Source organism: Anomaloglossus baeobatrachus, chromosome 6 (assembly GCF_048569485.1).
Source record: "Anomaloglossus baeobatrachus isolate aAnoBae1 chromosome 6, aAnoBae1.hap1, whole genome shotgun sequence".
Taxonomy (NCBI): domain Eukaryota; kingdom Metazoa; phylum Chordata; class Amphibia; order Anura; family Aromobatidae; genus Anomaloglossus; species Anomaloglossus baeobatrachus.
Window position 1 is genome coordinate 136,063,096 of NC_134358.1, and position 27,135 is coordinate 136,090,230.

General features: G+C 42.3%; 1 protein-coding gene across 1 annotated transcript in view; it reads right to left on the reverse strand.

Annotated features, from left to right (window-relative positions):
- RP1 (RP1 axonemal microtubule associated) overlaps nt 1-27,135 on the reverse strand; it is a 752,859-nt gene that overhangs the window by 400,622 nt on the left and 325,102 nt on the right. The window contains exons 29-30 of the mRNA XM_075316343.1: nt 14,229-14,284; nt 902-931 (exon numbers count right to left, since the gene is read on the reverse strand). Coding sequence (XP_075172458.1) covers nt 902-931; nt 14,229-14,284 — 86 coding nt within the window. The remainder of the gene's footprint in view (nt 1-901; nt 932-14,228; nt 14,285-27,135) is intronic.

Below are 27,135 nucleotides of genomic sequence, written 5' to 3' on the forward strand. Positions count from 1 at the left end.
TTTCCATCGTTAACAGTCGCTCGTTGGTGTCACACGCAACGACATCGCTAACGATGCTGGATGTGCGTCACGAAATCCGTGACCCCGGCGATATACCATTAGATAAGTCGTTGCGTGGGACGGGGCCTTTGGTGATGATTTATTGGAGGCGCTAGATGTGGCCTTTGAGCACTGAACATGTAGCACTTTTTCCTGATTGTCGTTAATAGGGAAAATTGCAGATTTAAATGTCACATATGGAAAATGTGTTGGAAACGTGGTTTGCCACAGAAGCAGGTCTTGTGAAACTGTGGGAGCATAGCTATGCATAGTGTATGTGTGTGTAGGTTTTAACCCTGAAATCTAAGAAACGTCAGTCACAGATTTCTTTTTATATATTTCATACAGACAAATCAGATGTCTTGCTTTGCATTGAGAATGAGCAACACCCCGATGCACGTGTCTGTGAATAGAAAGTCTGACTTGGCTTTTAACTTATGTCATGTGGCAAAATGAATATTGACTTGTAGGATTGCTAATTCCAATACTAGAGTTCCTGTCCTTTTTCTCTCTGAAGAGGCAATCTGCATATTTAATTTCACTGAGGGGAACTACATTGCCTTTAGGTCTCCTTACACAAGCATTTCAGGCATGTCACTCTCCACAATCTGAGACTTTACCCCGTATACCGAACTCCTGATTAAAAACAAGGAGTCCATTGTAGTGATAGGTCTTCGTAAAGCAGAGTATAAACCTTCATAAAAAATACTGTATTTTCCAGAACATATTCTTGCTCATGTGCTCCAACTCGTTATACGTCGGCTTTGCATTGATGTGTATTTTTTATTCTCTACTTCAGTTTGACTTTACATATGCTAATTCCTCCTGTATAATTATCATATCTGGGTGCTATATTTCTTACCTTCAATGCCTTCCACTGGATTTTCTCTTCCTGCAAACAAAATGGATGAAGTTAATCATCAGTTAGCTCTCCAAATGAATAATAAGATGATAATGAGCTGAGAATTCCCAACACTTTACATTATCATTAGGGCTGAATCATCAAGCCACTATCTCTTTGGAGCTTTCAATAAAACATCAATTTGTCCTCCTGTAGTTTAGTGATGGCTGTGAAACACTAATCAGGGGATTTGTATTTTTCACAGATTTTATTTCTCATTTGCGTCACGTTGCCTCTATAACATGTTTAAATGCTCATTCTTACTCCATCCATGGATGTATGTGGAAGCTTCCTTCAATGACTGAATTAACTTCTAACACATAATGGCTTTATTTCTCCTTTTCTTACAGCACAAAATATTTAATTTGTAAAAATAATCTAAAAACGATTGCCCTCCTATCATTAGATTTGTAATCAGTAGGTTTGGAGAGTGTGGAGCTAGCAGTTACACCTGGACCTGGTGCCTGATGGGGTCCAAAAGACACATACAAAGATGGTATTATACATCGGTTGAAATAGGTATTGAGCACGTCACAATTTTTCTATGCAAATATATTTCCAAAGGTGTTACTGGTATTGACATGAATTTCTCACCAGCTGTCAGTAACAACCCATCCAATATATTTCTAAAGGTGTTGCCAATATTGACATGACCTTCTAACCAGATTTCAATAACAACCCATCCAATTCACACAAAAAAAATCAAACCATAGATGTCCATAAATTTAATGATGTGGAATAATGAGAAATGACACAAGGAAAAAGAATTGAACATATGACGAAATAGAGGTGCTAAAAGCTATTCATGAAATCTATCAGTAATTAGAAAAAAATCCTGCCACTTACTGCAATAATGAGAAATGACACAGGGAAAAAGTATTGAACACACTCAAATTTATTTATAGGGAACCTGTCACCACTTTTTTGGCCTATAAGCGGCGTCCCTCACCACCGGGCTCTTATATACAGCATTCTAACATGCTGTATATAAGAGCCCAGGCCGGGGGTATAACATAAAAAATACTTTATAATATTTACCTAAGGGTCGCGCGGTGGGCCTTATGGGCGTCTCCATTGTCTGGTGCCGGCGCCTCCTCTTTCGGCCATCTTTGTCCTCTTTCTGAAGCTTGGGTACATGACGCGGCTACGTCATACACACTCGCCGGTCCTGCTCAGGACCAGAATGCTGGCGAGTGTGTATGACGTTGGACCTGTCATACACAGCGGCTAAAGAAGAAAGAGCACAAAGATGGCCAAAATATGCGGTGCTGGCACCGGACAACGGAGACGCCCATAAGGCCTACCGCTTGACCGTTAGGTAAGTATTATAAAGTGTTTTTTATGTTATACCCCCTGGCCTGGGCTCTTATATACAGCATGTTAGAATGCTGTATATAAGAGCCTGATGGTGGCGGCCGCAGCTTCTAGCAAAAAAAAAGTGGTGACAGGTTCCCTTTAATACTTCACACATAAGGCTTTGTTGTTGAGGACAGCTTCAAGATGTTTCCATTAGGGAGAAACTAGTTGCATGCACTGCTCTGGTGTGATTTTGGCCCATTATTCCACATAAAGTGCAAAGGCAGGGAACTAGATTATTGCAAGGAATAGAAGGCCTCCCAGATGATGAAAGATTGAAAAAGTTTGATTTGTTTAGCTTAGAAAAAAAGACGTCTCAGTGGAGATCTCATGTATCTGTATAAATACATATGTGGTCAATACGAAGGACTGACTTATTCCTTCCAAAACACAATGCTAAAGACAAGGAGGCACTCACTGCGAGTAGAAGAAAGGCAATTAGGAAAAGGTTCTTTACAGTTAGAGCAGTCAGACTGTGGAATGCTCTACCGCAAGAGGTAGTAATGACTGACACTAGAACAGGTTTAAAAAAAAGAGCTGAATGATTTCCACATAGCACTGTGACTAATAAATTATTTAGTGACAAAACATATGATTGGTGTAGGAAGGTTGAACTAGATGGACCTAGGTCTTTTTTCTGCCTATGTAACTATGTAACACACTTCAAATCCTGAAGGTCCTGTGAGCTCCTTCTATGAACTCTGAGCTTTAGTTCCTTCCATAAAGTTTCTATTGGATTCAGGTCAGAGGATTGGCTCAACCATTCTACCAACTTAACCCCTTCACGACCGCGGGCAGTAAAATTACGTCCTATTTTAACGGGACTTAACGACCAGGGACGTAATTTTACTGCCTAAACTTCATTTGATTGCCGTGGCCATAGCAACGGCTTTCAAATGATGTCCCCTGCTGTTTCTTACAGCAGGAGACCTTTGCTTGACCCCAGGGGGGGTGGCATCGCCACCCCCCATAGGCGATCGATGTGATTGGCTGTTCAAATCGGAACCGCCAATCACATTGATCACGCTGTTTTCGGCAAAAAAAAATGCCAAAAATAGTGTGATCTTGTAAAATCCAGCTAGGACCGGGGCTGCAGCAGCTCCAATCATTGGCTGGAAGCAAGCAGACACCGTGGCCCCCCCCGCAGCACTGATTGGAGCGATCGTGCTATGACGCGCAATCGCTCCAATCAGTGTGCAGTGGGGCGGTCTGATCTGCCGGTGGCCGCCCTCCCCAGGCCTGTGCTGGTCTGGGGACCCTCCCCCAACATGTCTGCAGCGTGCAGCACTGGCTGGTACTAGTGGTACCACGCCACCGCTGCTGCTGCCGCTGCGGTCACGTCACGGAGCAGGAGCGGGAGCGGTGAGTATTGTGCTCACCTTGCAGCCCCTGCGCGCTTCCGTAATGGCCCCTGCTCGTGCCCCCCTGCGATCTGCCCCCCCCCGACATCCCGATCTGCCCCCCCGACATCCCGATCTGCCCCCCGACATCCCGATCTGCCCCCCTGACATCCCGATCTGCCCCCCGCCATCTCTATTCTGCAGCTCCTCCGGTATCCCTCCTCCCCTGCTCCCTTGCAGCCCCTGCGCGCTCTTGTGATTTGCTCCTGCGCGCTCCCGTAATGGCCCCTGCCCGTGCCCCCCTGAGATCTGCCCCCCGCCATCCCGATCTGCCCCCCCGACATCCCGATCTACCCCCCCACATCCCGATCTGCCCTCCGACATCCCGATCTGCCCCCCCCGACATCCCGATCTGCCCCCCCGACATCCCGATCTGCCCCCAGACATCCCGATCTGCCCCCAGACATCCCGATCTGCCCCCAGACATCCCGGTCTGCCCCCAGACATCCCGGTCTGCCCCCCGACATCCCAGTCTGCCGGCCTCCCCCGTGATCTCTATTCTGCAGCTCCTCCAGTATCTTCCCTCCTCTGCTCTCCCCCTCTGCTCTCCCCCTCCCCCTCTGCTGTCCCCCTCTGCTGTCCCCATCCCCCTCTGCTGTCCCCCTCCCCCTCTGCTGTCCCCCTCTGCTGTCCCCCTCTGCTGTCCCCGTCCCCCTCTGCTGTCCCCGTCCCCCTCTGCTGTCCCCGTCCCCCTCTGCTGTCCCCCCGACATCCTCTTACCTGTCTTCACCGGCCGATCACATCTGCCTCCATCGCTGGGTCCTTCTTCCTGGGTCTTCTGCTAAGCTGTCCAACTTCCTGCCTGCTGGCTGCTGCTGTAAAGCTGTTCCTTGCCTTCTGTTCCTCCTGCTAATCCTCTGGGTACTGTGAGTATAATTTTTTTTTTTTTTTCCTCTATCCCCTTTCCATTTTTACACCTCATGCGTCCGTGCGTCCCGCCGAGCGCTGATCAGGGATGCAGATAACGTATCTGCATCCGTGGTCAGTTTTCGGCGGGACTTTTTTTCCCGTATTCCCGACGCTTTTTGTATCGCATCTGTCCATGCGTCCCGCCGAGCGCTGATCAGGGATGCACATAACGGATCGGCATCCCTGCTCAATTTTTGGCGTGACAAAAAGCATCGGGGATACGGAAAAAAAGTCACGCCAAAAATTGAGCAGGGATGCCGATCCGTTATGTGCATCCCTGATCAGCGCTCAGCGGGACGCACGGACTGATGCAATACAAAAAGCGTCGGGGATACGGAAAAAAAAGTATTGCATCTGTCCGTGCGTCCCGCTGAGCGCGGATCAACATCCCTGCTCAATTTTTGGCGTGACTTTTTTTTTTCCGTATCCCCAGCGCTTTTTGTATCTCATCCGACCGTGCCTCCTGCAGCGGCCGATCAGTGCACCGCGTCTGTGTGTTTGAAAAGTCAAATGGCGTTCCTTGTCTTCTGAGCCCCGCCATGCGCCCAAACAATTGATTTCCACCACATGTGAGGTATCTGCGTACTCGGGAAAAATTGCACAATACGTTTTATGGTGCATTTTTTCCTGATACCGTTGTAAAAAGAAAAAAAAAAGCTACCTTGTTGCTGCAGAAATTTTAAATTTTTTTTTTAAAAAAAATAAATAATTTTCACGGTTCAACGTTATCAACTTTCAGTGGAGCCCCTGGGGGTACAAGGGGCTCACTAAACATCTAGATAAATTCCTTGAGGGGTCTAGTTCCAAAATGGGGTAATTTGTGAGGGAGCTCCACTGTTTAGGCACCATTGGGGGGGGTCTAAAAACGTGACATGGCGTCCGCTAATGATTCCAATCAATTTTGCTGTCAAATGGTGCCCTTCTCTTCTGAGCCCCGCCATGCGCCCAACAATTACTTTCCACCACATGTGAGGTATCTGTGTACTCAGGAGAAAATGGACAATACGTTTTATATTGCATTTTTTCCTGATACCCTTGTGAAAAAAAAGCTACCTAGTTGAAGCAACAGTTTTGTGGTAAAAAATTTTTTTTTTCTTTTCACGGCTCAACGTTATAAACTTCTGTGAAGCCCCCAGGTGTTCAAAGTGCTCACCAAACATCTAGAAAAATTATTTGAGGGCTCTAGTTTCCAAAATGGGGTCACTTGTGGGGGAGCTCCATTGTTTAGGCACCTCAGGGGGTCTTCAAACCTGACATGGCGTCCGCTAATGAGTGCAGCTAATTTTGCATTCAAATGGCGCTCCTTGCCTTCCGAGCACTGCCGTGTGTCCAAACATTTGATTTCCACCACATATGAAGTATCTGTGTACTCAGGAGAAAATGGACAATACATTTTATGTTGCATTTTTTCCCGATACCCTTGTGAAAAAAAAGCTACCTAGTTGAAGCAACAGTTTTGTGGTAAAAATGTTTTTTTTTCTTTTCACGGCTCAACGTTATAAACTTCTGTGAAGCCCCCAGGTGTTCAAAGTGCTCATCAAACATCTAGAAAAAATATATGAGGGCTCTTGTTTCCAAAATGGGGTCACTTGTGGGGGAGCTCCATTGTTTAGGCACCTCAGGGGGTCTTCAAACCCGACATGGCGTCCGCTAATGAGTGCAGCTAATTTTGTGTTCAAAAATTCAAATTGCGCTCCTTGCCTTTCGACCTCTGCCGTGCGCCCAAACAATTGATTTTTACCCCATATGGGGTATCAGCGTACTCAGGAGAAAATGCACAATAAATTGTAGGGTGCACTTTCTCTTTTCTCCCTTGTAAAAATGAAAATTTTATGGCTAAAGTAACATTTTTGTGTTAAAAAGTCAAATTTTCATTTTTTCCTTCCACATTTCTTTGGTTCCTGTGACGCACCTAAAGGGTTAATAAACTTCTTGGATGTGGTTTTGAGCAGTGTGAGGGGTGCAGTTTTTAGAATGGGGTCACTTTTGGGTATTTTCTGTCACCTTGGCCTCTCAAAGTCACTTCAAATGTGATGTGGTCCCTAAAAAAAATATTTTGTAAATGTTGTTGGAAAAATTAGAAATTGCTGATGAACTTTGACCCCTTCTAACTTCCTAACGAAAAAAAAATTTCTTTAGAAAATTGCGCTGATGTAAAGTTGACAAGTGGGAAATGTTATTTAGTAACTATTTTGTGTGACATATCTCTCAGATTTATGGGCATAAATTTTCAAAGTTTGAAAATTGTGAAATTTTCCAAATTTTCGCACAATTTCCTAAATTTTCACAAATAAACGCAAAAAGTATCGGCCTAAATTTACCACTGACATGAAGTACAATATGTCACGAAAAAACAATGTCAGAATCGCCAGGATCCGTTGAAGCGTTCCAGAGTTATAACCTGTCAAAGTGACACTGGTCAGAATTGCAAAAAATGGCCCGGTCATTAGGGTGTTTTAGTGGCCGGGGGTGAAGGGGTTAATATTCTTCTACTGAAACCAGTTGAGACTTTCCTTGGCTGTGAGTTTGGGATCATTTACTTACTTAAATGTCCACCTTTATTTCATTTTTATCATCCTGGTTTATGGCATCAGATTTTTATAACAAATGTGTTGGTACATTTGCGCATTCATCCTTACTTGAATTATACACTGAACCAAAATATAAATGCAACATTTTCTTTTGCTCCCATTTTTCATGAGATGAACTCAAAAATCCAAGACATTTTCTATGTACACAAAAGGCTTTTTCTTTTCAGGATTTAAAGAGTGTTTGTGTGGAAGCATGGACCAAAATCACACCTGATTAATGCATGTGACTAGTTTCTCCATAAAAAAAGATGTCTAAAAGCTGTCATCACTAACAAAGACTTTATTCGAAGTGTCAAATACATTTTAGTAAGTGTGTTAAATATTTTTTTTCCAGAATAACTTCTTATTATTATATTAAGTAGCAGGATTGATTTCTAATTACTGATAGATTTCAGTTGGTGTCATGACTATCCATGGCTTTTTGCACCTCTCTTTCTTCATGTGTTCAATACCTTTTCCCTCTGTCATTTCTCATTTACAAGTAACAAATTATGGGCATCTATGGTTTTATTTATTTGACTGAGTGGATTGGATAGGTTGTTACCGACATCTGGTAAAAAATTCAAGTACACTTGTAGAAATATGTTTACTTAGAAAATTGGTGATGTGTTCTAACTTATTTCACCTGCTGTCAATTGCACATGGTTGGGAGGGAAATTACAAATTTTGAGCTGGGATCGAAGAGCTTTGAGCTACCCCTCTGATTTAGATTAGAGCTGCAGTATATAGCAAAGGTCTATTACTAAAGGGTGAAATATTGCATAATTGTAAAATGATATACAGTCATGGCCGAAGGTGTTGGCACCCTTGAAATTGTTCCAGAAAATGAAGTATTTCTCCCAGAAAATTATTGCAATTACACACGATTTGTTATACACATGTTATCTTTCTGTGTGTGAAATGGAACAACACAAACAAAACAGAAAAAACAAGGCTCAATTGGACATCATTTCATACAAAAAAAACCAGCAAAATTGACAGGACAAAATTGTTGGTTCCTTTCCAAAATTTTGAGTAAACAACTTTTTTCAAGCATTTGATGCTCATTTACACTCACATGTGTCAAGTAACAGGTGCAGGAATGTGAAAATCACACCTGCAACCAGATAAAAAGGGGAGAAGTTGATTCAATCTTTGCATTGTTTGTGTGTGCTACACTAAGCAAGGAGAACAGAAAGAGGAGAGAAGATTGTCTGAGGACTTGAGAACCAAAATGTTGAAAAATATCAACAATATCAAGGTCACAAGTCCATCTACAGAGAAATTGATGTTCCTTTGCCATGGTGCACAAGACATTTACAAGCCATGGCACTGTAGCAAATCTCCCTGGAAGTGGATGACAAAGAAAAACTGATTAAAGGTTGCAATGAAGGATCGCCCAGATGGTGGATAAACAGCCCTAATTAAATTCCAAAGAAACTCAAGCTGTCCTGTATGCTCAGGGTGCATCAATGTCAGCATGAACTATCCATCGACATTTGAGTGAAATGAAACACTATAGTAGGAGGCCCAGTAGGACGTCACTTTTGACACAGAGACATAAAAAAGCTAGACTGCAATTTTCCTAAATTTCCATGAATAAGCCATAACCCTTCTGGAATAGTGTCTTGTGGACAGATGAGATCAAAACACATCTTTTTGGTAACGAACATAATTCTACTGTTTGCTGAGAACAGAATGAGGCCTTTAATAAAAAAAAACACAGTACCTACAGCCAAATATGGTGGAGGTTCAAAGATCTTTTGGGGTTGTTTTGCTGCCTCTGGCACTAAGTGCCTTGACTGTGTGCAATCATCATGAAATCTGAAGATTACCAAAGAATTTTGGGTCACATTATGGTGCCCAGTGTCATAAAGTTGGGTTTGTGTCCTAGGTCATGGGTCTTTCAGCAGGAGAATGACCCCAAACATACTTCAAAAAGCACCCAGAAAGGGATGGAAACAAAGCGCTAGAGAGTTCTAAAGTTGCCAACAATGAGTTCGGATCTATATCCCATTGAACACCTGTAGAGAAATCTTAAAATTGCTCTTGGGAGAAGGTGCTTTTAAATATTAGAGACCTGCAGCAGTTTGCAAAAGAAGAGTCCAAAATTCCAGATGAGAGGTGTAAGAAGCTTGATGATGTTTATAGTAAGTGATTGGCTGCAGTTATTTATTCCAATGGATGTGCAAACAAATATTAAGTTGAAGGTGCCAACAATTTTGTCTGGCCCATTTTTGGGGCTTTGTGTGAAATTACTGTATGTCCAATTTGCCTTTTTTATGCTGTTCCAATACACACAAAGGAATAAACGTATTCAAAACAAAACCTGTGCAATTGAAATAATTTTCTGTGAAAAAGACTTTTCTAAAACAATTTCAAGGGTGCCAACACTTTTGGCCATGACTGTACAGTCTGTAGCTGCTGATGTAGCATAACTTTTCTCATTTACCTAAGTAAGTGGTTTGTTATGGTGATAGAATAGGTTCAGGACCCTATCAATTTTATATGATAACTCGGTATTTTAAGTGCCTGTATTACAGTGCATTAGCCCTTCCGCCACCACTTACTGAACATTTGAACATCATCTCACTGGTCTATGTAGTCATAGAGGACTAAGCCCTTATCAGTTTAACAGAGTGACTTTTAAAGTTGAAAAAACTCTTTGCAGGACAGTAACTATGTCACGCATCATCAGAATTGGTGTCTAGGGTGCCAGCAGATAGCAGGATGTTTGTAGGGCTCTGATCCAGACAACATGGAGCACTGACATGGCTGCTGGACCAACTCTAGTGCCCTATCAATCACAGGGATTGTATAACTGACAGGTAGAGATGAGCAAACCATTGAAGGTTTGGTTCGGGAGCTATATTCAAACCTTAAAAAAGGTTGGTTTGTGACCCCAACTTGATCCAAACCTCAATGGAAGTCAGTAATTCGGCATTTTGTGGCTCCACCCACACTCAGCCAGCCATAAGCAGAACACTTCTGGAGGGTGGGCAGGGTTTGTTTTTAAATTTGTTTTGGTTTTTGCATGCACATTACATCTGATCATGCTGATTTTACCCCAGTGTGAGCCATTCTAACACTGCATGCGGCTCCCACAGGGCAGAGCATCACTCATACCCGAGCACAGCACTACTCACTCGAGTGTTTTGCACTCATAACTCACTCAAACTTCGAACCTGAACTTTGATTTTTTGGAAGTCGGGTTCACAAATATCGAACCTAAAGTTCATTCATCTCTACTGACAGGCATTAAAAGGGATATTATTGCTGATGTTAATTGATTTCCCAATATAAAATCTTGGACAAGCATTATCTTTAGCGGGCTGCAAACTTTACAATATTTCTCCATTTAGCCATTGCACCCCCAGTAGATATTTCTATTATTTACTCCTTACCTTGGTGTCATTTTGTAATTGGACTATCTAATGTTGTCCTTCTACATGTTAATGATAGTATGACTCCAGGGGGTAGTCTTTATCAAGTGGCCTCTGAAGGCCTTAAGGTGGTGTCACACATAGTGACGACAACAACGACGTCGCTACTAAGTCACCATTTTCTGTGACGTAGCAGCGACGTCCTGTCGCTGTGTGTGACATCCAGCAATGACCTGGCCCCTGCTGTGAGGTCGTCAGTCGTTGCTGAATGTCCTACTTTACTTTTTGGACAGAAACTACTAGTAATCTCGCCAGAAATCACTATGATGCTTTAAATGTCATAAAACTTGCTTTATTGATACATTTTATTAAAAACAGAAAAAATGACAATATTTTGGCTTGCCACAAAAATAGGGCAGTGGAAATAACAAATGCGTCTCCCCTACACAAGGGGGAGAGGTGGGTACGGGCACATCAGACCCATCTGAAAGTTTAATTATATCATAGTTAGCAGAATATACAGATTAGTCCCAACAAATAGTTCAGCAATATATCAGCAGGGCCTAGCCAAAATGCTGGAAAAAAAACCCCACCTCTCCCCCTTGTGTAGGGGAGACGCATTTGTTATTTCCACTGCCCTATTTTTGTGCCAGGCCAAAATATTGTGATTTTTTCTGTTTTTAATAAAATGTATCAATAAAGCAAGTTTTATGACATTTAAAGCATCATAGTGATTTCTGGCGAGATTACTAGTGGTTTCTATATATAGGATGTTGTCTACAAGGTAGCAATATGTGGACATTGTGGATTGTTTAATTTTTTGGTCGTCGCTCTCCCGCTGTAAAGTGCACATCGCTGTGTGTGACAGCGAGAGAGCGACGAACTGAAGCGAGCAGGGAGTAGGGAGCCGGCGTCTGGCAGCCTGCGGTAAGCTGTAACCACGGTAAACATTGGGTAACCAAGAAGCCCTTTCCTTGGTTACCCGATATTTACCTTAGTTACTAGCACCGCCGTTCTCACGCTGCCAGTGTCGGCTCCCTGCACACGTAGCTGGAGTACACATCGGGTAATTAACCCAATGTGTACTCTGGCTAGGAGTGCAGGGAACAGGGAGCCGGCACTGGCAGCGTGAGAGTGGCGGATGCTAGTAACTAAGGTAAATATTGGGTAACCAAGAGAAGTGCTTTCCTTGGTTACCCGATATTTACCTTAGTTACGCTTCCACGCGTCGCTGCTGGCTGGGGGCTGGTCACTGGTCGCTAGTGAGATCTGCCTGTTTGACAGCTCACCAGCGACCATATAACGACCCTGCAGCGATCATGATAAGGTCAGATCGCTGGTCATGATCGCTGCTGCGTCGCTATGTGTGACACCACCTTTATACACTCTCGTATTTACACCAAGGGAGACACAAATGGCGAGCGGCTGTTACTTTTGGATGTTTCTCTGTGTATACAGACAAAAGCTCTTCTAGATCTAGTTCACCCAGTATAGGATATAATAGTTCTAAGTCGCATATCTGATTACCAGATGTTCGGTACGTAGAGTTCCGGCAGCATAATTATTTTGCTTGTTAAATTTTCATCTGAATATGTACTTAGTTAATGCACCCAATATGCTTTCTGCGTACAGCAACCTGACTTTCTTACATATATCTGAGATGTCTGTTATGACATGTTATTATCGACTCAGACTCACTTTTTTATTCTAAAAAAAATGAAAAGAAATATAAAAGAAAAACACAATGTGCACGTTCATGAAATCCCTATGAAGAATAATTATATTTTACTTATCTAGCAATGCCACATTGCATTTTCTACACACAAGTAGTGAACACATATAGCACTGGTTTCCACACACCAGTTTATAATTTGATTCGTAATCTGCAGGATAACAGCGTTTTGAACCTGTCCGGTGATTCAGTCACCGCTCAGTGTATAGCTAGCAGTGACTGTAACCGTGCCCTGTGTACTAACTGACAGCCGCTCAGTATCAGACTGAACCGTCAGTCAGTGAGATGTGATTGAACGCCTGTGCCTTGCCAATGACTAGAAGACAATTGCTGCTGGGAGGAATAAAGATAGTTCTGCACCAGTAGCAAGTATCTAAATGGGGGGGCTGGGTAGGTTCAAAACGCTACCTTTGGTGAGGAGCATGTTGTGTGGACAGAGGAGAAGTGCTCCACAGTTCATTTTAGTGATGAAAGCAAGTTTAATTTATTTGGGTCTGATGAGAAACATTATGTTCATTGACAAACTGGGGAAAGACTGAATACAAAGTGTGTTAAGAAGTCAGTGAAAGGTGGTGGAGGAAGTGTCATGTTTTGGAGAATGTTTTCTGCAGCAAGAGTTGGATCTCTCATACAACTACATGGCAGAGTGAATGCAAGTGTGGATCAGAACCTTATTTCACAACACGTGATTCCTTACTTGCATTCATCACTCAATCAGCCAGCAATTTTCATGCAGGACAATGCCCCCTGTCACACAGCAAAATGGTTAAACTAGTTCCTTGAAACAGAAAACATTGAAACAATGAAATGGCCGCCCATAGTCCTGATCTAAACCCGATAGAAAACCTCTGGAAAATCCTTGGTGACAAAATTATAGCCAAGAAACCCACAACAGTCAAAGAACTGTGGGAGAGACTAGAAGAAGAGTGGACCAAAATCACACGAGAGCAGTGTGAGAGGCTAGTGATATCCTCTGGCCGCAGAGGTGCTGAAGTCATTCAAAGCAAAAACCTGTACACGTCCTACTGATTGCTGACTGTTGTGACCTTCAGAAAATGTAGTTATAATCTTTCTCTGTGCTGCAGTCATTGATGTTCTCCAATTATGATCATCACGTTTTGGGCAAAATAATGGTTTTATGTTGATAAACTTTAAATCTTTTGTAAAATACCGTACTAGTGGCATGGTGTACCCCTTACCAAAACACCTTCAAATGTTGATCAATGTAGATTACATCATGTCGGAAGAAAGCAAGTGATCATACATTTTTTTCTAATGTTTATCTCCAGCGTGTGTGTGTGTGTGTGTGTGTGTGTATGTGTGTATATATATGTTTTTCCTAATATGTAAATGAGCTGCTAAGATCTAAGGGTAGTACACAGATATCGCTGAAAAATCTACCTCTAGAGCTTATTTTAAATGAGATGGGGTGTTACCAGTGTGAGGCATATAGGTTAGGAGAACAGACTGTCAGTCATTACATGTCTCATATGGGTTATGTCTCCTTTTCTTTAAAATATTCTCTTGAGACAGATTCTCAGAGAGATTTGTGTTTTGCCCATAGATCTTAACAGCTTATTTACAAATTGATAAAAAAGTGAATTTCTGTGGGATAAGACATCGGATCGCACATATAAAGTTATCATTTTATTCAACATTTCATGACCCGCATGTCCATATAGATGGTTTAGGGGAGTAGGTCCTGCTGACAGATTAATTTTAATACCATTACATGCAGGCAGTCCCAAAACTCCCTTAATGGTGGTTGCTGGACAATATTTGAAGGGAATGTGGAGCTGTGTGTCAGAAAAAAAGACAAATTCAGAAGTTAATCCACACGGAATGTTGGAGTTAACTATATCATGGCATGAAAATGTAAACAATGCTATTAACATTTATTTTAAGGACAACCAGTAATTATAGCAATAACCCATTTACCTGCGGCAAAGAGTTCCCTTTCAGTTTTCCCATCTTCCTGCTTTTCATCAAACCATCTAATTAAGAGTTAAATAAATGAGTCAGATATTATCCAATTATAGAAAGTTATTAAAATAAAGCATTGCCTAAAATCTCAAAGCGTTACTAGCAAAAAATGAGTCTTTACCATGTAAACTTTTCATTTCTTCCAAGCAGTCAATAAGCACTATTGATTTTAATGGCATTTATTGAAAGCCTTGTAGTAGCACTAATTACTTGCTACATTTCTCCCAATTTGCAGATTGACCATGTCCTTTCATAGCGCTTATATAACACTGCTATTTCAGAGTCTTGTGCAGAAACATATTTTCCTTTTCTGTGCCACCCACTCAGAAAGTGAGCAGCCTGGTAAATGGTTTTGGGGCTCTTGTGATAGTAGTAAAATGCAGTACTCAACTTTAATTATAGCTACCAATATTTTCTACTTTCTTCTATTTTCTAGGGTCTGATGTCTTACTGAGACATTACTTGCATTTTCAAATCATTTTAAAATGTACTATACAGAGAGGTCTAACTGCAGCTATAGACCTCTATGTGACTCAGGAAATCAGATATTTTTTCCCATCCTCTTCTTCACATAGATTGTTTTGCTGTGACCCGTAGTGTTCTTATTTTTTGGGATCTGGGGTTCATTGATGGCTTATTTTTTGCATTTTGAGCTGGCGTTTCTAATCATACAATTTTTCCACAGATGCGCCATTTTGATCTCCTGTTATTCCATTTTATTGTAATGTTGCGGCGACCAAATAACTGTAATTTTGGAATTTTTGGTGCTCTACGCCGTGTACCGATCACATTAATTGATTTTACATTTTGATAGATCGGGTGTTTCTGAATGCAGGGATACCAAACATGTGTATATTTTTTATTTTTTTATTGTTTAATTTTTAATAGGGTGATTCAAATGTTTGGGGTTTTCTATATTTTTTAAAACTTTTTTGTATTATTTATTTTACTAATCCCCCTAGGGGACTTTATGGAAACACAGTCTGATCACCTGTGCATTTTTGCTGATCAGAGCTTCACAGCTCTGCTCAGCAAAAATGCACAGTTCCTTTAAGAGCCGCCGCTCTGTCAACTTTTCGAGGAACTACTGTTAAAAAAGGATAAGGCACTTCTACCGAATTTCTAGTTACCAGGGTGCTCAGGTAGGTTTCCAAACCATGTACAGTAGTAATATATACAAGGCACTCCTGAATTCAGTAAAATATGATTTTTTTTATTATTTCATACTCAGTATAGTCAAGTCAGATGTTGCAGCCCAAACATGGCCTTCATCAGTAACTAGCACCTGAGATGAATGGAGATAGATTATAGTTTCACTCTTTTCATTGGCAGTATTTGGAATGCTAGCAGATATGTGACTGTGATCTACAGCATGTTATATCTGCCATGGGCAGTTTCAGTAAGCTATTAAGAAAGTTTCTGTGGTTTGCAGCCTGTCATTAGCAGTATCCACACAGCATCCCTCCACACAGCAGTGGAAAAGTGTTGAAACTGAATGGGTACAGCATGAGGAAGATGCACTTATGACTCATTTGGTTTTTGGTAATATTGTTGTCAGAGCATTACATGGATTAAAAGCATGAAAATAACACAGAGATTGAACACAGCTGTCACACTACTCCTGGGTCTTCTAATTAGATCTCATACATATTCACTGCTTTCCCCACCCACCCTTTGTGCCGGCAAAAGTGATTGGCTGTCAGAGTGCCGGAGTGCCAGCATCTCTAATTGACCACCCTCACAATAGCTGTCTGGGTCCTCTAATGGAGTGTAAAAATAAATAAATAAAATGTCGTAGGATCCCTCATATATAGATACCCAGCAGAGTTAAAGCAGACAGCTACAGACTGCAGCCCTCAGCTGTGTGCGATTTCTTGGCTGTGTATCAAAAAAAGAGGGACCCCATGCAGTTTTTTTTAAATTAAATACCCAGCCAAGATAAAGCTGACAGCTGGGGGCTGATAATCTCTGGCTGGGGAGGCCCATAGTTATTGGACCTCCTAGCCTAAAAATAACATCCCGCAGCCACCCAGAATTGTCGCATCCATTAGATGCGACAATTACAAAGCTTTACACAGCTCAGGGGGAGGGGGAGGAGGAGGGTTGCTACACAATCTTAGAGAGAATATTGCATGGCAGATGTTCAGGTGGTTGGCAGATCTCTGTTCTTTGATGGGAATACCAAGGGGGGTATGTTCTTCTATAATGTTTTTATGCCCTTAATATAATTACAACCATTGATCTGATGGGATAACTGTTTAATAAAAACAACAACCCACAAGGTGCAGTTGCAAGTTTAAAATCAAACTAGGCCCATCCATCTCCAGACATCAGCAACTGAAGATGGAAGAAGCATTACTCCAATCATTCAAGTGAAAAGAATGTGGATTTATTAGCCTGTTTAAGGTACTTTCAGTCCCACATTGGAGCCATTTTCAAGTGTCTTATTTAGAAAATCGCTCGAATGAGAGTCTGAAACTTTGCAAACCATGGATGAATAACTCCACATTCTTTTCTAATGAATGACTGGAATGCTGCTTCAGCCTTATGGTTTTGTTTCATGAAAGGATGAAGCATGTTGGGTTTTTAATTGAACTGCTGAGCTTATCTCAAAGTCTAAATTTTCTAAATGCAATCTTATAGCAAACAAGAAAACAATCTGCAGAATCTTGTGACTGAGAAAGATTTAAAGAGGTTGTCCCCTTTCAAAAAATATCACATCAATAGTGCTGCAGCCAATCACACAACTGAACAGCTTTTGCTGTCTACATTGGAAGAATTGCTTAGCTCACCATTGGCAATCAGTGCTGTCAATGTGATGCTACCACTACAGCCAAACAGAAACTGGAGAAGCAGGGGATACACAGCGCTGGTGACACGCCCACGGGTTATTATGGTTTACCTGTCACCGGGCCGCGGTTCTTCTCCTGGGTTGCCGCGGTGGCCTTGCCTGCTTCCGTGACCCTCGCGGTGTCAAAAAAGCTGGGGATGGGGACGATGGGGGTAGTTGTTTGTGATGCCACCTGTGGTGCGTGGCCAAGTATTAGCTGCACTGTGGGACTTCTCTCTTCTGGGGTGGATGGTAACGCAGCTCGGGTGTCACAGCTCTCCACAGGTAGAGCTAGTCCCCAGGGAGGATGATAAGAGTGGTAATAGTTGCCGATGGCAATTGGTAGCAATGTTGGAAACGCAGGCAGTAATGGGACGACACAGAGGCTGCAGTTCAAGATCTTTACTCACTGGAAGCACACCGCTGTTGGAGCACCAAGCTACGCTGTGATGGGCTTCAGTCGATCCCAGATACTTCGGAGGTCGAGGCCAGTATTTCCTTCTAGGCATCTCCTTTCTTCGGTTTCCCTCCACTCCAGCTCCTGGGCCATGGAATGAGTCACAGGTGCCTTCTGCACTCCCCGCGAACCCTGGGATCCCCTTTCATTCCTAAGAACCTGGGTCTAGCCTCCAGCTCCAGACCACGGAATCCAAATTGTCCTTGTCTCTGCTTATCTGCTCCTGTGTGCGACCTGGCGCTTGCTGCGCCCAGAACCGACTCAATGTGTGTGATGGCTCCTAACTCCCCTGTTGGTGCCCCGCATCCTGGGTTCCTGAACTAGTAGGCAAGAGGTCCGATACCTTATGATGGCCACCCCAGCACCTACCCTAGCCCAGTCCCAGTGGAAAAACTCCCGTGTTATGTGTTGGTTGAGTGTGTTGTTGGTGGTTTACTGGTGACGACCGCCTCCGTATCTGAGATGGATACTGCACCTCTGGTGAGGTGCAGTACCCTGTGGCACCTGAAGCTGCAGGGGCACCTCACTGGACCATGGGAGGGGAAACAAAGTTCAGTTTATCTTTTACAGGAAACTGAAGTTTATCAAAAGTAGACAATCCTTTTAAGCCATGAGGCAAAAAATATCATCGCTATATCATTTATTACTCCTGAAATACATTTTATAAGGTGTTTCTTCAAGAATTAGGAAGTATCACTAAAATATGGATTTTTAGCTGATTCAGGATTTTCCGACAAGGACTAGTAAGAATTTTGGACTAGGAATTTCAATCTGACTCTCTAGGATCACCATTGAGTACAAATTGTAAACGAAATACTGTAGTGTGAAAAAGTGTTTGACACCTTCCTGATTTCTTATTCTTTTGCATGTTTGTCACACTTAAATGTGTCAAGTCACCAAACAAATTTATACATTTGACAAAGAAAACACAAGCAACACAAAATGCAGTTTATAAATGAAGGATTTTATTATTAAGGGAAAAAGAAATCCAAACCTACAGGGCCCTGTGTGAAAAACTGATTGCCCCTTAAACCTAATAACTGGTTGGGCAACCCTTAGCAGCAACAACTGCAATCAATCATTTGCATTGACCAGCAATGAGTCTTTTATAACATTATATAAAGTAATTTTGTCCCACTCCTCTTTGCAGAATTGTTGTAATTCAGCCACAATGGAGGGTTTCTGAGCATGAACCGCTTTGTTAAGGTTAGGACACAGAATCTGAATAGGATTAAGGTCCGGATTTTGACTAGGCCACTCCAAAATCTTAGTTCTGTTTTTCTTAAGCAGTTAAGAGGTGGACTTGCTAGTGTACTTTGGATTATTCTCCTACTGCATTACCCAAGTGCGTTTCACCTTGAGGTCACAAACAGATGGCCGAACATTTTCCTTCAGGATTTTTTGGTAGACACTAAAATTCATAGTTTCAGTTACCACAGCAAATCTTCCAGGTCCTGAAGCAGCAAAACAACTCCAGACCATCACACTACCACCACCATATTTTACTGTTGGTATGATGTTCCTTTTATGAAATGCTATGCCACTTCAATGCCAGATGTAATGGGATGTACACCTTCCAAAAAGTTCAACTTTTGTCTCGTCAGTCTACAAAGTATACTCCTAAAAGTCTTGGGGATCATCAAGATGTTTTCTGGAAAAAACTGAGATGAGCCTTTATGTTCTTTTTGCTCAGCAGTGCTTTTGTCTTGGAACTCTGCCATGCAGGCCATTTTTGCCCAGTCTCTTTCTTATGGTGGAGTCATAAACGCCAACCTTAACTGATTCAATTGAGGCTTGCAGATGTTTAGATATTATGGCGGGGTCTTTGTAACCTCTTTGATGAGTCATTGCTGTGTTCTTGGGATAATTTTGGTCAGCTGGCCACTCATGGGAAGGTTCACCATTGTGCCATGTTTTCATAGTTTGTGGATAATGGCTCTCACTGTGCTTTGCTGGAGTCCCAAAGTTTTAGAAATGGCTTTCACCCCTTAACGACCGCGGGCAGCAACATTACGTCCTAGCGGTCATAATGTTGCTGCCCGCGGTCTGCCGGCGGCAGCATGCTGTGATCGGCACACATCTCAGCTGATTTTCACAGCTGAGATGTGTGCCTGCTAGGCACGAGAAGAATAGTTATCTGCTCGTGCCATTTAACCCCTGTAATGGCGCTGTCAATATGTGCCAGCGCCATTATAATCGCGATCGCGGTAAACATTTACTTACCGCCCGATACCAGAAGTCACATGACGTGATCACGTGACTTCCGGTGGTTGTCATGGTAGCACAGGGTCATGTGATGACTTTTGTGCTAGACATGAACTACTTTCAGTTTCACTTGGCCCGGAGGCCATTGAAGCATAAAGTGACCGTATCTGCTGTTTACAGCTGTATAGCTGTGATCAGCAGATAGGGCAGAGCGATCGGATGGCTGATCGCTATAGCCCCCTAGGGGGACTAGTAAAATTAAAAAAAGGAAAAAAAAAGGTTTAAAAAATTAAAAAAAATAAAAAACCTAAAAGTTCAAATCACCCTCCTTTCGCCCCATTGAAAATTAAATGGTTAAAAAAATAAAAAATATACACACATTTAGTATTGCCGCGTTCATAAATGCCCGATCAAAATATAAAATCAATTAATCTGATCAGTAAACGGCATAGCGGCAAAAAAATTCCAAACGCCAAAATGATGTTTTTTTTGTCGCCACAACTTTTGCGCAGAATGCAATAACAGGCATCTGCGCAAAAATGGTACCGTTAAAAACGTCAGCTCGAGATGCAAAAAATAAGCCATCACTGAGCCATAGATCCCGAAAAATGAGAACGCTATGGGTCACGGAATATGGCGTAAAACATGCACCACTTTTTTCAGACAAACTTCCGATTTTTTTTAATATAAAAGTAAACCTATACATGTTTGGTGTCTACGAACTTGCACTGAACTGAGGCATCACACCCACACATCTGTTTTACCATATAGTGAACACAGTGAATAAAATATCTCAAAAACAATAGTGCTATCGCACTTTTTTGCAATTTGTCTGCATTTGCAATTTTTTTTGCCGTTTTCCAGTACACTATATGGTAAAACTTATGGTTTAATTTAAAAGTATAGCTCGTTCTGCAAAAAATGAGCCCTCACATGACCATATTGACTGAAAAGTAAAAAAGTTACGTCTCTCAGAAGAAGAATGGCAAAAAAAAAACAAAACCTAAAGCAAAAAAATCGGCCGGTCGTGAAGGGGTTAATACATTTGTCAGCCTGATAGTTCTCAATTACTTTGTTTCTCATTTGTTACGGAATTTCTTTGGATCGTGGCATGATGTCTAGCTTTTGAGGATCTTTTGGTCTACTTCACTTTGTCAGGCAGGTCCTATTTAAGTGATTTCTTTATTGAAAACAGGTGTGACAGTAATCAGGCCTGGGTGTGGCTAGGGAAAGTAAGCAACTTCCCAAAGATGTGATGAACCACATTTAATTTATATATCGGGGGGGCCCTTTCACATAGGGCGCTGTAGGTTTGGATGTCTTTTTTCCTTAATAATAAAAATGATCATTTATAAACTGCATTTTGTGTTTACTTGTGCTATCTTTATCTAATATTTAAAATTGTTTGGTGATCTGAAAAATTTAAGTGTGCCGAACATGTAAAAGAATAAAAAAATCAGGGAGGTGGCAAACACTATTTCACTCCAGTGTACATCTATCTTATTATTGTAAAGAGTATTTAAACTAAAGATTAGTGATGAGTGAGCACCAAAATGCTCAGGTGCTCAATATTTGAATAAAGCAAATCGGAGTGCTTGGGTGCTCGTCTCAAGTTAAGATTATAATGGAAGTCAATTGGTGTATTGAACTACGTACATCCTTCTAATTTTTGGTAATGCTTGCACTCAGTTCAAAGGCTTCCCAGTCTTGGACTCCCACTCCTTAAAATGATAAAAAATAGTTTTCTGAGGCCCTTCTCAGAGTGTCTTCCAGGGTTTATTGGCGTACCTCCTAATTTTTGTCATTCCTTGCATATAGTGCATAGGCTTTACTAGTGTAGGAGTCCCACTCTTAACAATGGGAAAAAATTCTGAGACCTTCTTCTACTTGTCTTCCAGGGTGTATTGCAATTCTTCCTTTGCATTTTTGCTAAGCCTTGCACTTAGTGCATAACCTACTCTTATAAAATTGACCAAAAATATATTCTGCAGTCCTCCTCTATTTGTGTTCCATGCTGTATTGCAATCCGTCCTTTAAATTAATATGGTCAAATATGTTGAGAGATGGCTCAGGTAATAAGGCTATGTTCACTCTCTGCATTTTTGCTGCATTTTTTGCAGCGTTTTTTCATGAGTTTTATGCACACTAAAAGCTGGTTTTTACAGTACCAGCAAAAGTTAAGAGGTTTCATAAATATAATGTACACTATTGGTTTCTTCCCTGACTGAAATAGAAAACTGCTGCAATTTTGAAAGAAACAGCAGGTCAATGCTTTCAGCATTTTTGCAATGTTTTATCAACGTTGAAAGCAATGAAGAAGTGCAAAAATGCAGCAATAATACTACGTGTGAATATAGCCTAAGAGGTAGAGGGGGCGGGGTTTTTTCACTTTTTTAATTTGTGTTATATACATGTCGTTATACAGAAAAGCATGTATATAAACAGTCCGTAAAAGTGGCGTAATACTCTGACAACATAGTTCCCAGCAGCAACCTGGGTATCAGAAATGCATCCAGGCATCTTCCCCATGCTGTTCCCATTCCATTTGAGCACTGGTTCCATCCAGTTCAGTGATTTTACTGCCCTTCATAGCTTCATTGAGCATCTGCTGGAAAAATGCTTGAGTTTCCCATTGACATTCATTATACTCGTTACACGAACCAAGCCCATCTGAGCATTCAACCTGCTCGATTTGAGTACTAAGTACTCGAGCATTTTAGTGCTCGCTCATCACTAGTGAGCATTTGAGTGGGAGGTGTTGTATTTTGTCAGCATCAGAAAATCTGTGATGCTAGAGTAGATATATTTACGGTATTTATATATTTATATTCCTTGCTATGCTAGGAAAGAAAAAAAGATAATTCGGAATTGTAAAGATCATTCAGCACTTTTTTTTTTCCTAGAAATACATGTCTACATGTTGTACTATATAATTTCATGTTTTCATTCCTTATCAATCATGGTCCCTCAACTTCCTTGAGGCAAAAAATGATGCAATTTTCTGTCCTAGAATTAAAGTCTTCAGTTAGTGGTGAATAAATTCCTTCCGACAAGGAATTTTACATTGAACGCCACTGACTTCATTAGGTTTACATCTCTTGCGATGCGTCTTACAAAAACTGACAGCAGATAAGCAACCATCTTCAACTGACCGTTTAACATCTAAATATAACCCAGTGATTTCCACACTTCATATAGGGATGTTTGAACAATTGGAAATACCGCAATGTTCCTAGAATAACTTCCTAATGAAACTAATAATCTAAAACAGCAAGACATCCAGAAGTGTATAATATTAAGCACTGGAATAAAATTAAAATGCTTGTAGACATATGACACACTTGTGGGAAAATGATTCAAATGTCAAAATAATTGGATTTGCTGCTTTGTCTTTGCCTCGCGCAATAAAGAAATGCTGATATTAAACTGACAATCTAGTCACCTATGAACGGAAATATTTCCTTTTATTTACATTAAAGGTTGAGAGTGTTGAGAAACTCTGTTAACCTTGTACTGACAAGTATCTATTACTCTTACTTTATCTTCAAATAGCAAAGTTCTAAACTCAGAAAGTAAAAAGAATAAAAAGAGAAAAGCTTGATAATGTAACACTGGTGTATAGCCAAATGGTTCAGCCATACAGTTGTAGTCAACTGCTATAAAGAAAAATTATACTTGTATTTGCGAATTGGCTCTAATTTTCAATATATGGGGGTAGTAATTTTTATAGGCCTTTGAAGCCATAGACTATTATATGAAAATGGTTTCATTATTGTATCATCAGTACATCAATAGTCTATTGAGCCATTAGTATTGCATTGTTTCAGCGTGACCAAAAAGAAACCTGCCATATCAGCCCCGATAGTCACACAGCATTACATGATACTAGAGAAGAGGAAATGGATTTGCGGGGCTCCCATACAGACCCAGGTCTTTGATACCTGCCAACTGAATTTTAACTCCGGGAATCTCTTATCTCCCGATATGCAGTATTTTATCTAGGAGTGCCGATGCAATGTTATCTGTGAGTCACACCACTCAGATGACATCATGAGAGCCCTGCTACTTGAACGCCGGGAGGTAACAGATTTGTGAATCTCCAATCAAGCTGACAGGTACCACAGGCCTTTATGCTGGACGGGAGTCACACACATCGACCCACTTATCTTTACTTGTTAACCTTTTAGCTTATTACTATCAGAAAAAAAAATCAAAGATGTCGCAGACTTGCATTAATGAAGCATGGTCCTCCACTTGTGATCATAGGTAACTTCACCTGAGATCACTCAGTTTAATGAGGTCACCTGAGGTCAGATTACTTGTGATCACAGGTGGAGGACGGTGGGAACCTCTAGCTGTGATCGCAAATAACTTGAGTGACGTCACCGCTCATTGCGTGGCTCATTCTCTGCCTGAAGCTCACAGCAGGCAGTCGTGCTCTATTACTGCTCGCTGTCACTTCAGATGTAGCAGAGCTTAAATCGTCTTAGGACCTTGTGTGGATTACGTCAGACCTGGGTGTTTTGGGAGTTAATGAAGGACCGAAAGAGTGTTTTTTTTGTATTTCATTTCAAATAAAGGATTTTTTCAGTGTTTGTGTTTATTTCTTTTCACTGTGATTAGTAATGGGGGGTCTCATAGACAATTCACATTATTAATCTAGGGCAGGGTTCCCCAACTCCAGTCCTCGAGGGCCGCCAACAGTGCATGTTTTCAGGATTTCCTCAGCATTGCATGGGTGTTGGAATCATCAACTGTGCAGGTGATTAAATTATCACATGTGCAATACTAAGGAAATCCTGAAAACATGCACTGTTGGCAGCCCTTGAGGACTGGAATTGGGGACCCATGATTTAGGGCTTAGTGGCAGCTATGCAAATAAGAAAGCCGCGGAGACACCATCACGTGTTTCTCAACGCTGCCAGGAAACTAGCCAGGTCTTTCACCGGGAAGGAACAACCACGGGAAGGGCAGTCTCCAGTCAAGGAGACCACCTATACCAAACATGGTATCCATCCACAGACAGCCGTTTCGGGGTATTTGCCCCTCATCAGTGTGGAGTAGGAATCTGGCTAGTGGGGGGCAATGCCTAGTAAAAGACTACTTAAGCAAGCATTGTTGACCTTAGGGAGATCAACATATCCACTGCGGAGACACCATCACGTGTTTCTCAACGCAGTGATTCTAGAGCATTGCCCCCTGGGAAGTATGCAAATAAGAAAGCCGCGGAGACACCATCACGTGTTTCTCAACGCTGCCAGGAAACTAGCCAGGTCTTTCACCGGGAAGGAACAACCACGGGAAGGGCAGTCTCCAGTCAAGGAGACCACCTATACCAAACATGGTATCCATCCACAGACAGCCGTTTCAGGGTATTTGCCCCTCATCAGTGTGGAGTAGGCATCTGGCTAGTGGGGGCAATGCCTAGTAAAAGACTACTTAAGCAAGCATTGTTGACCTTAGGGAGATCAACATATCCACTGCGGAGACACCATCACGTGTTTCTCAACGCAGTGATTCTAGAGCATTGCCCCCTGGGAAGTATGCAAATAAGAAAGCCGCGGAGACACCATCACGTGTTTCTCAACGCTGCCAGGAAACTAGCCAGGTCTTTCACCGGGAAGGAACAACCACGGGAAGGGCAGTCTCCAGTCAAGGAGACCACCTATACCAAACATGGTATCCATCCACAGACAGCCGTTTCGGGGTATTTGCCCCTCATCAGTGTGGAGTAGGAATCTGGCTAGTGGGGGCAATGCCTAGTAAAAGACTACTTAAGCAAGCATTGTTGACCTTAGGGAGATCAACATATCCACTGCGGAGACACCATCACGTGTTTCTCAACGCAGTGATTCTAGAGCATTGCCCCCTGGGAAGTATGCAAATAAGAAAGCCGCGGAGACACCATCACGTGTTTCTCAACGCTGCCAGGAAACTAGCCAGGTCTTTCACCGGGAAGGAACAACCACAAGAAGGGCAGTCTCCAGTCAAGGAGACCACCTATACCAAACATGGTATCCATCCACAGACAGCCGTTTTGGGGTATTTGCCCCTCATCAGTGTGGAGTAGGAATCTGGCTAGTGGGGGCAATGCCTAGTAAAAGACTACTTAAGCAAGCATTGTTGACCTTAGGGAGATCAACATATCCACTGCGGAGACACCATCACGTGTTTCTCAACACAGTGATTCTAGAGCATTGCCCCCTGGGAAGTATGCAAATAAGAAAGCCGCGGAGACACCATCACGTGTTTCTCAACGCTGCCAGGAAACTAGCCAGGTCTTTCACCGGGAAGGAACAACCATGGGAAGGGCAGTCTCCAGTCAAGGAGACCACCTACACCAAACATGGTATCCATCCACAGACAGCCGTTTCGGGGTATTTGCCCCTCATCAGTGTGGAGTAGGAATCTGGCTAGTGGGGGCAATGCCTAGTAAAAGACTACTTAAGCAAGCATTGTTGACCTTAGGGAGATCAACATATCCACTGCGGAGACACCATCACGTGTTTCTCAACGCAGTGATTCTAGAGCATTGCCCCCTGGGAAGTGTGCAAATAAGAAAGCCGCGGAGACACCATCACGTGTTTCTCAACGCTGCCAGGAAACTAGCCAGGTCTTTCACCGGGAAGGAACAACCCTCGTCAGTGTGGAGTAGGAATCTGGCTAGTGGGGGCAATGCCTAGTAAAAGACTACTTAAGCAAGCATTGTTGACCTTAGGAAGATCAACATATCCACTGCGGAGACACCATCACGTGTTTCTCAACGCAGTGATTCTAGAGCATTGCCCCCTGGGAAGTATGCAAATAAGAAAGCCGTGGAGACACCATCACGTGTTTCTCAACGCTGCCAGGAAACTAGCCAGGTCTTTCACCGGGAAGGAACAACCACGGGAAGGGCAGTCTCCAGTCAAGGAGACCACCTATACCAAACATGGTATCCATCCACAGACAGCCGTTTCGGGGTATTTGACCCACATCAGTGTGGAGTAGGCATCTGGCTAGTGGGGGCAATGCCTAGTAAAAGACTACTTAAGCAAGCATTGTTGACCTTAGGGAGATCAACATATCCACTGCGGAGACACCATCACGTGTTTCTCAACGCAGTGATTCTAGAGCATTGCCCCCTGGGAAGTATGCAAATAAGAAAGCCGCGGAGACACCATCACGTGTTTCTCAACGCTGCCAGGAAACTAGCCAGGTCTTTCTTATTTGCATACTTCCCAGGGGGCAATGCTCTAGAATCACTGCGTTGAGAAACACGTGATGGTGTCTCCGCAGTGGATATGTTGATCTCCCTAAGGTCAACAATGCTTGCTTAAGTAGTCTTTTACTAGGCATTGCCCCCACTAGCCAGATTCCTACTCCACACT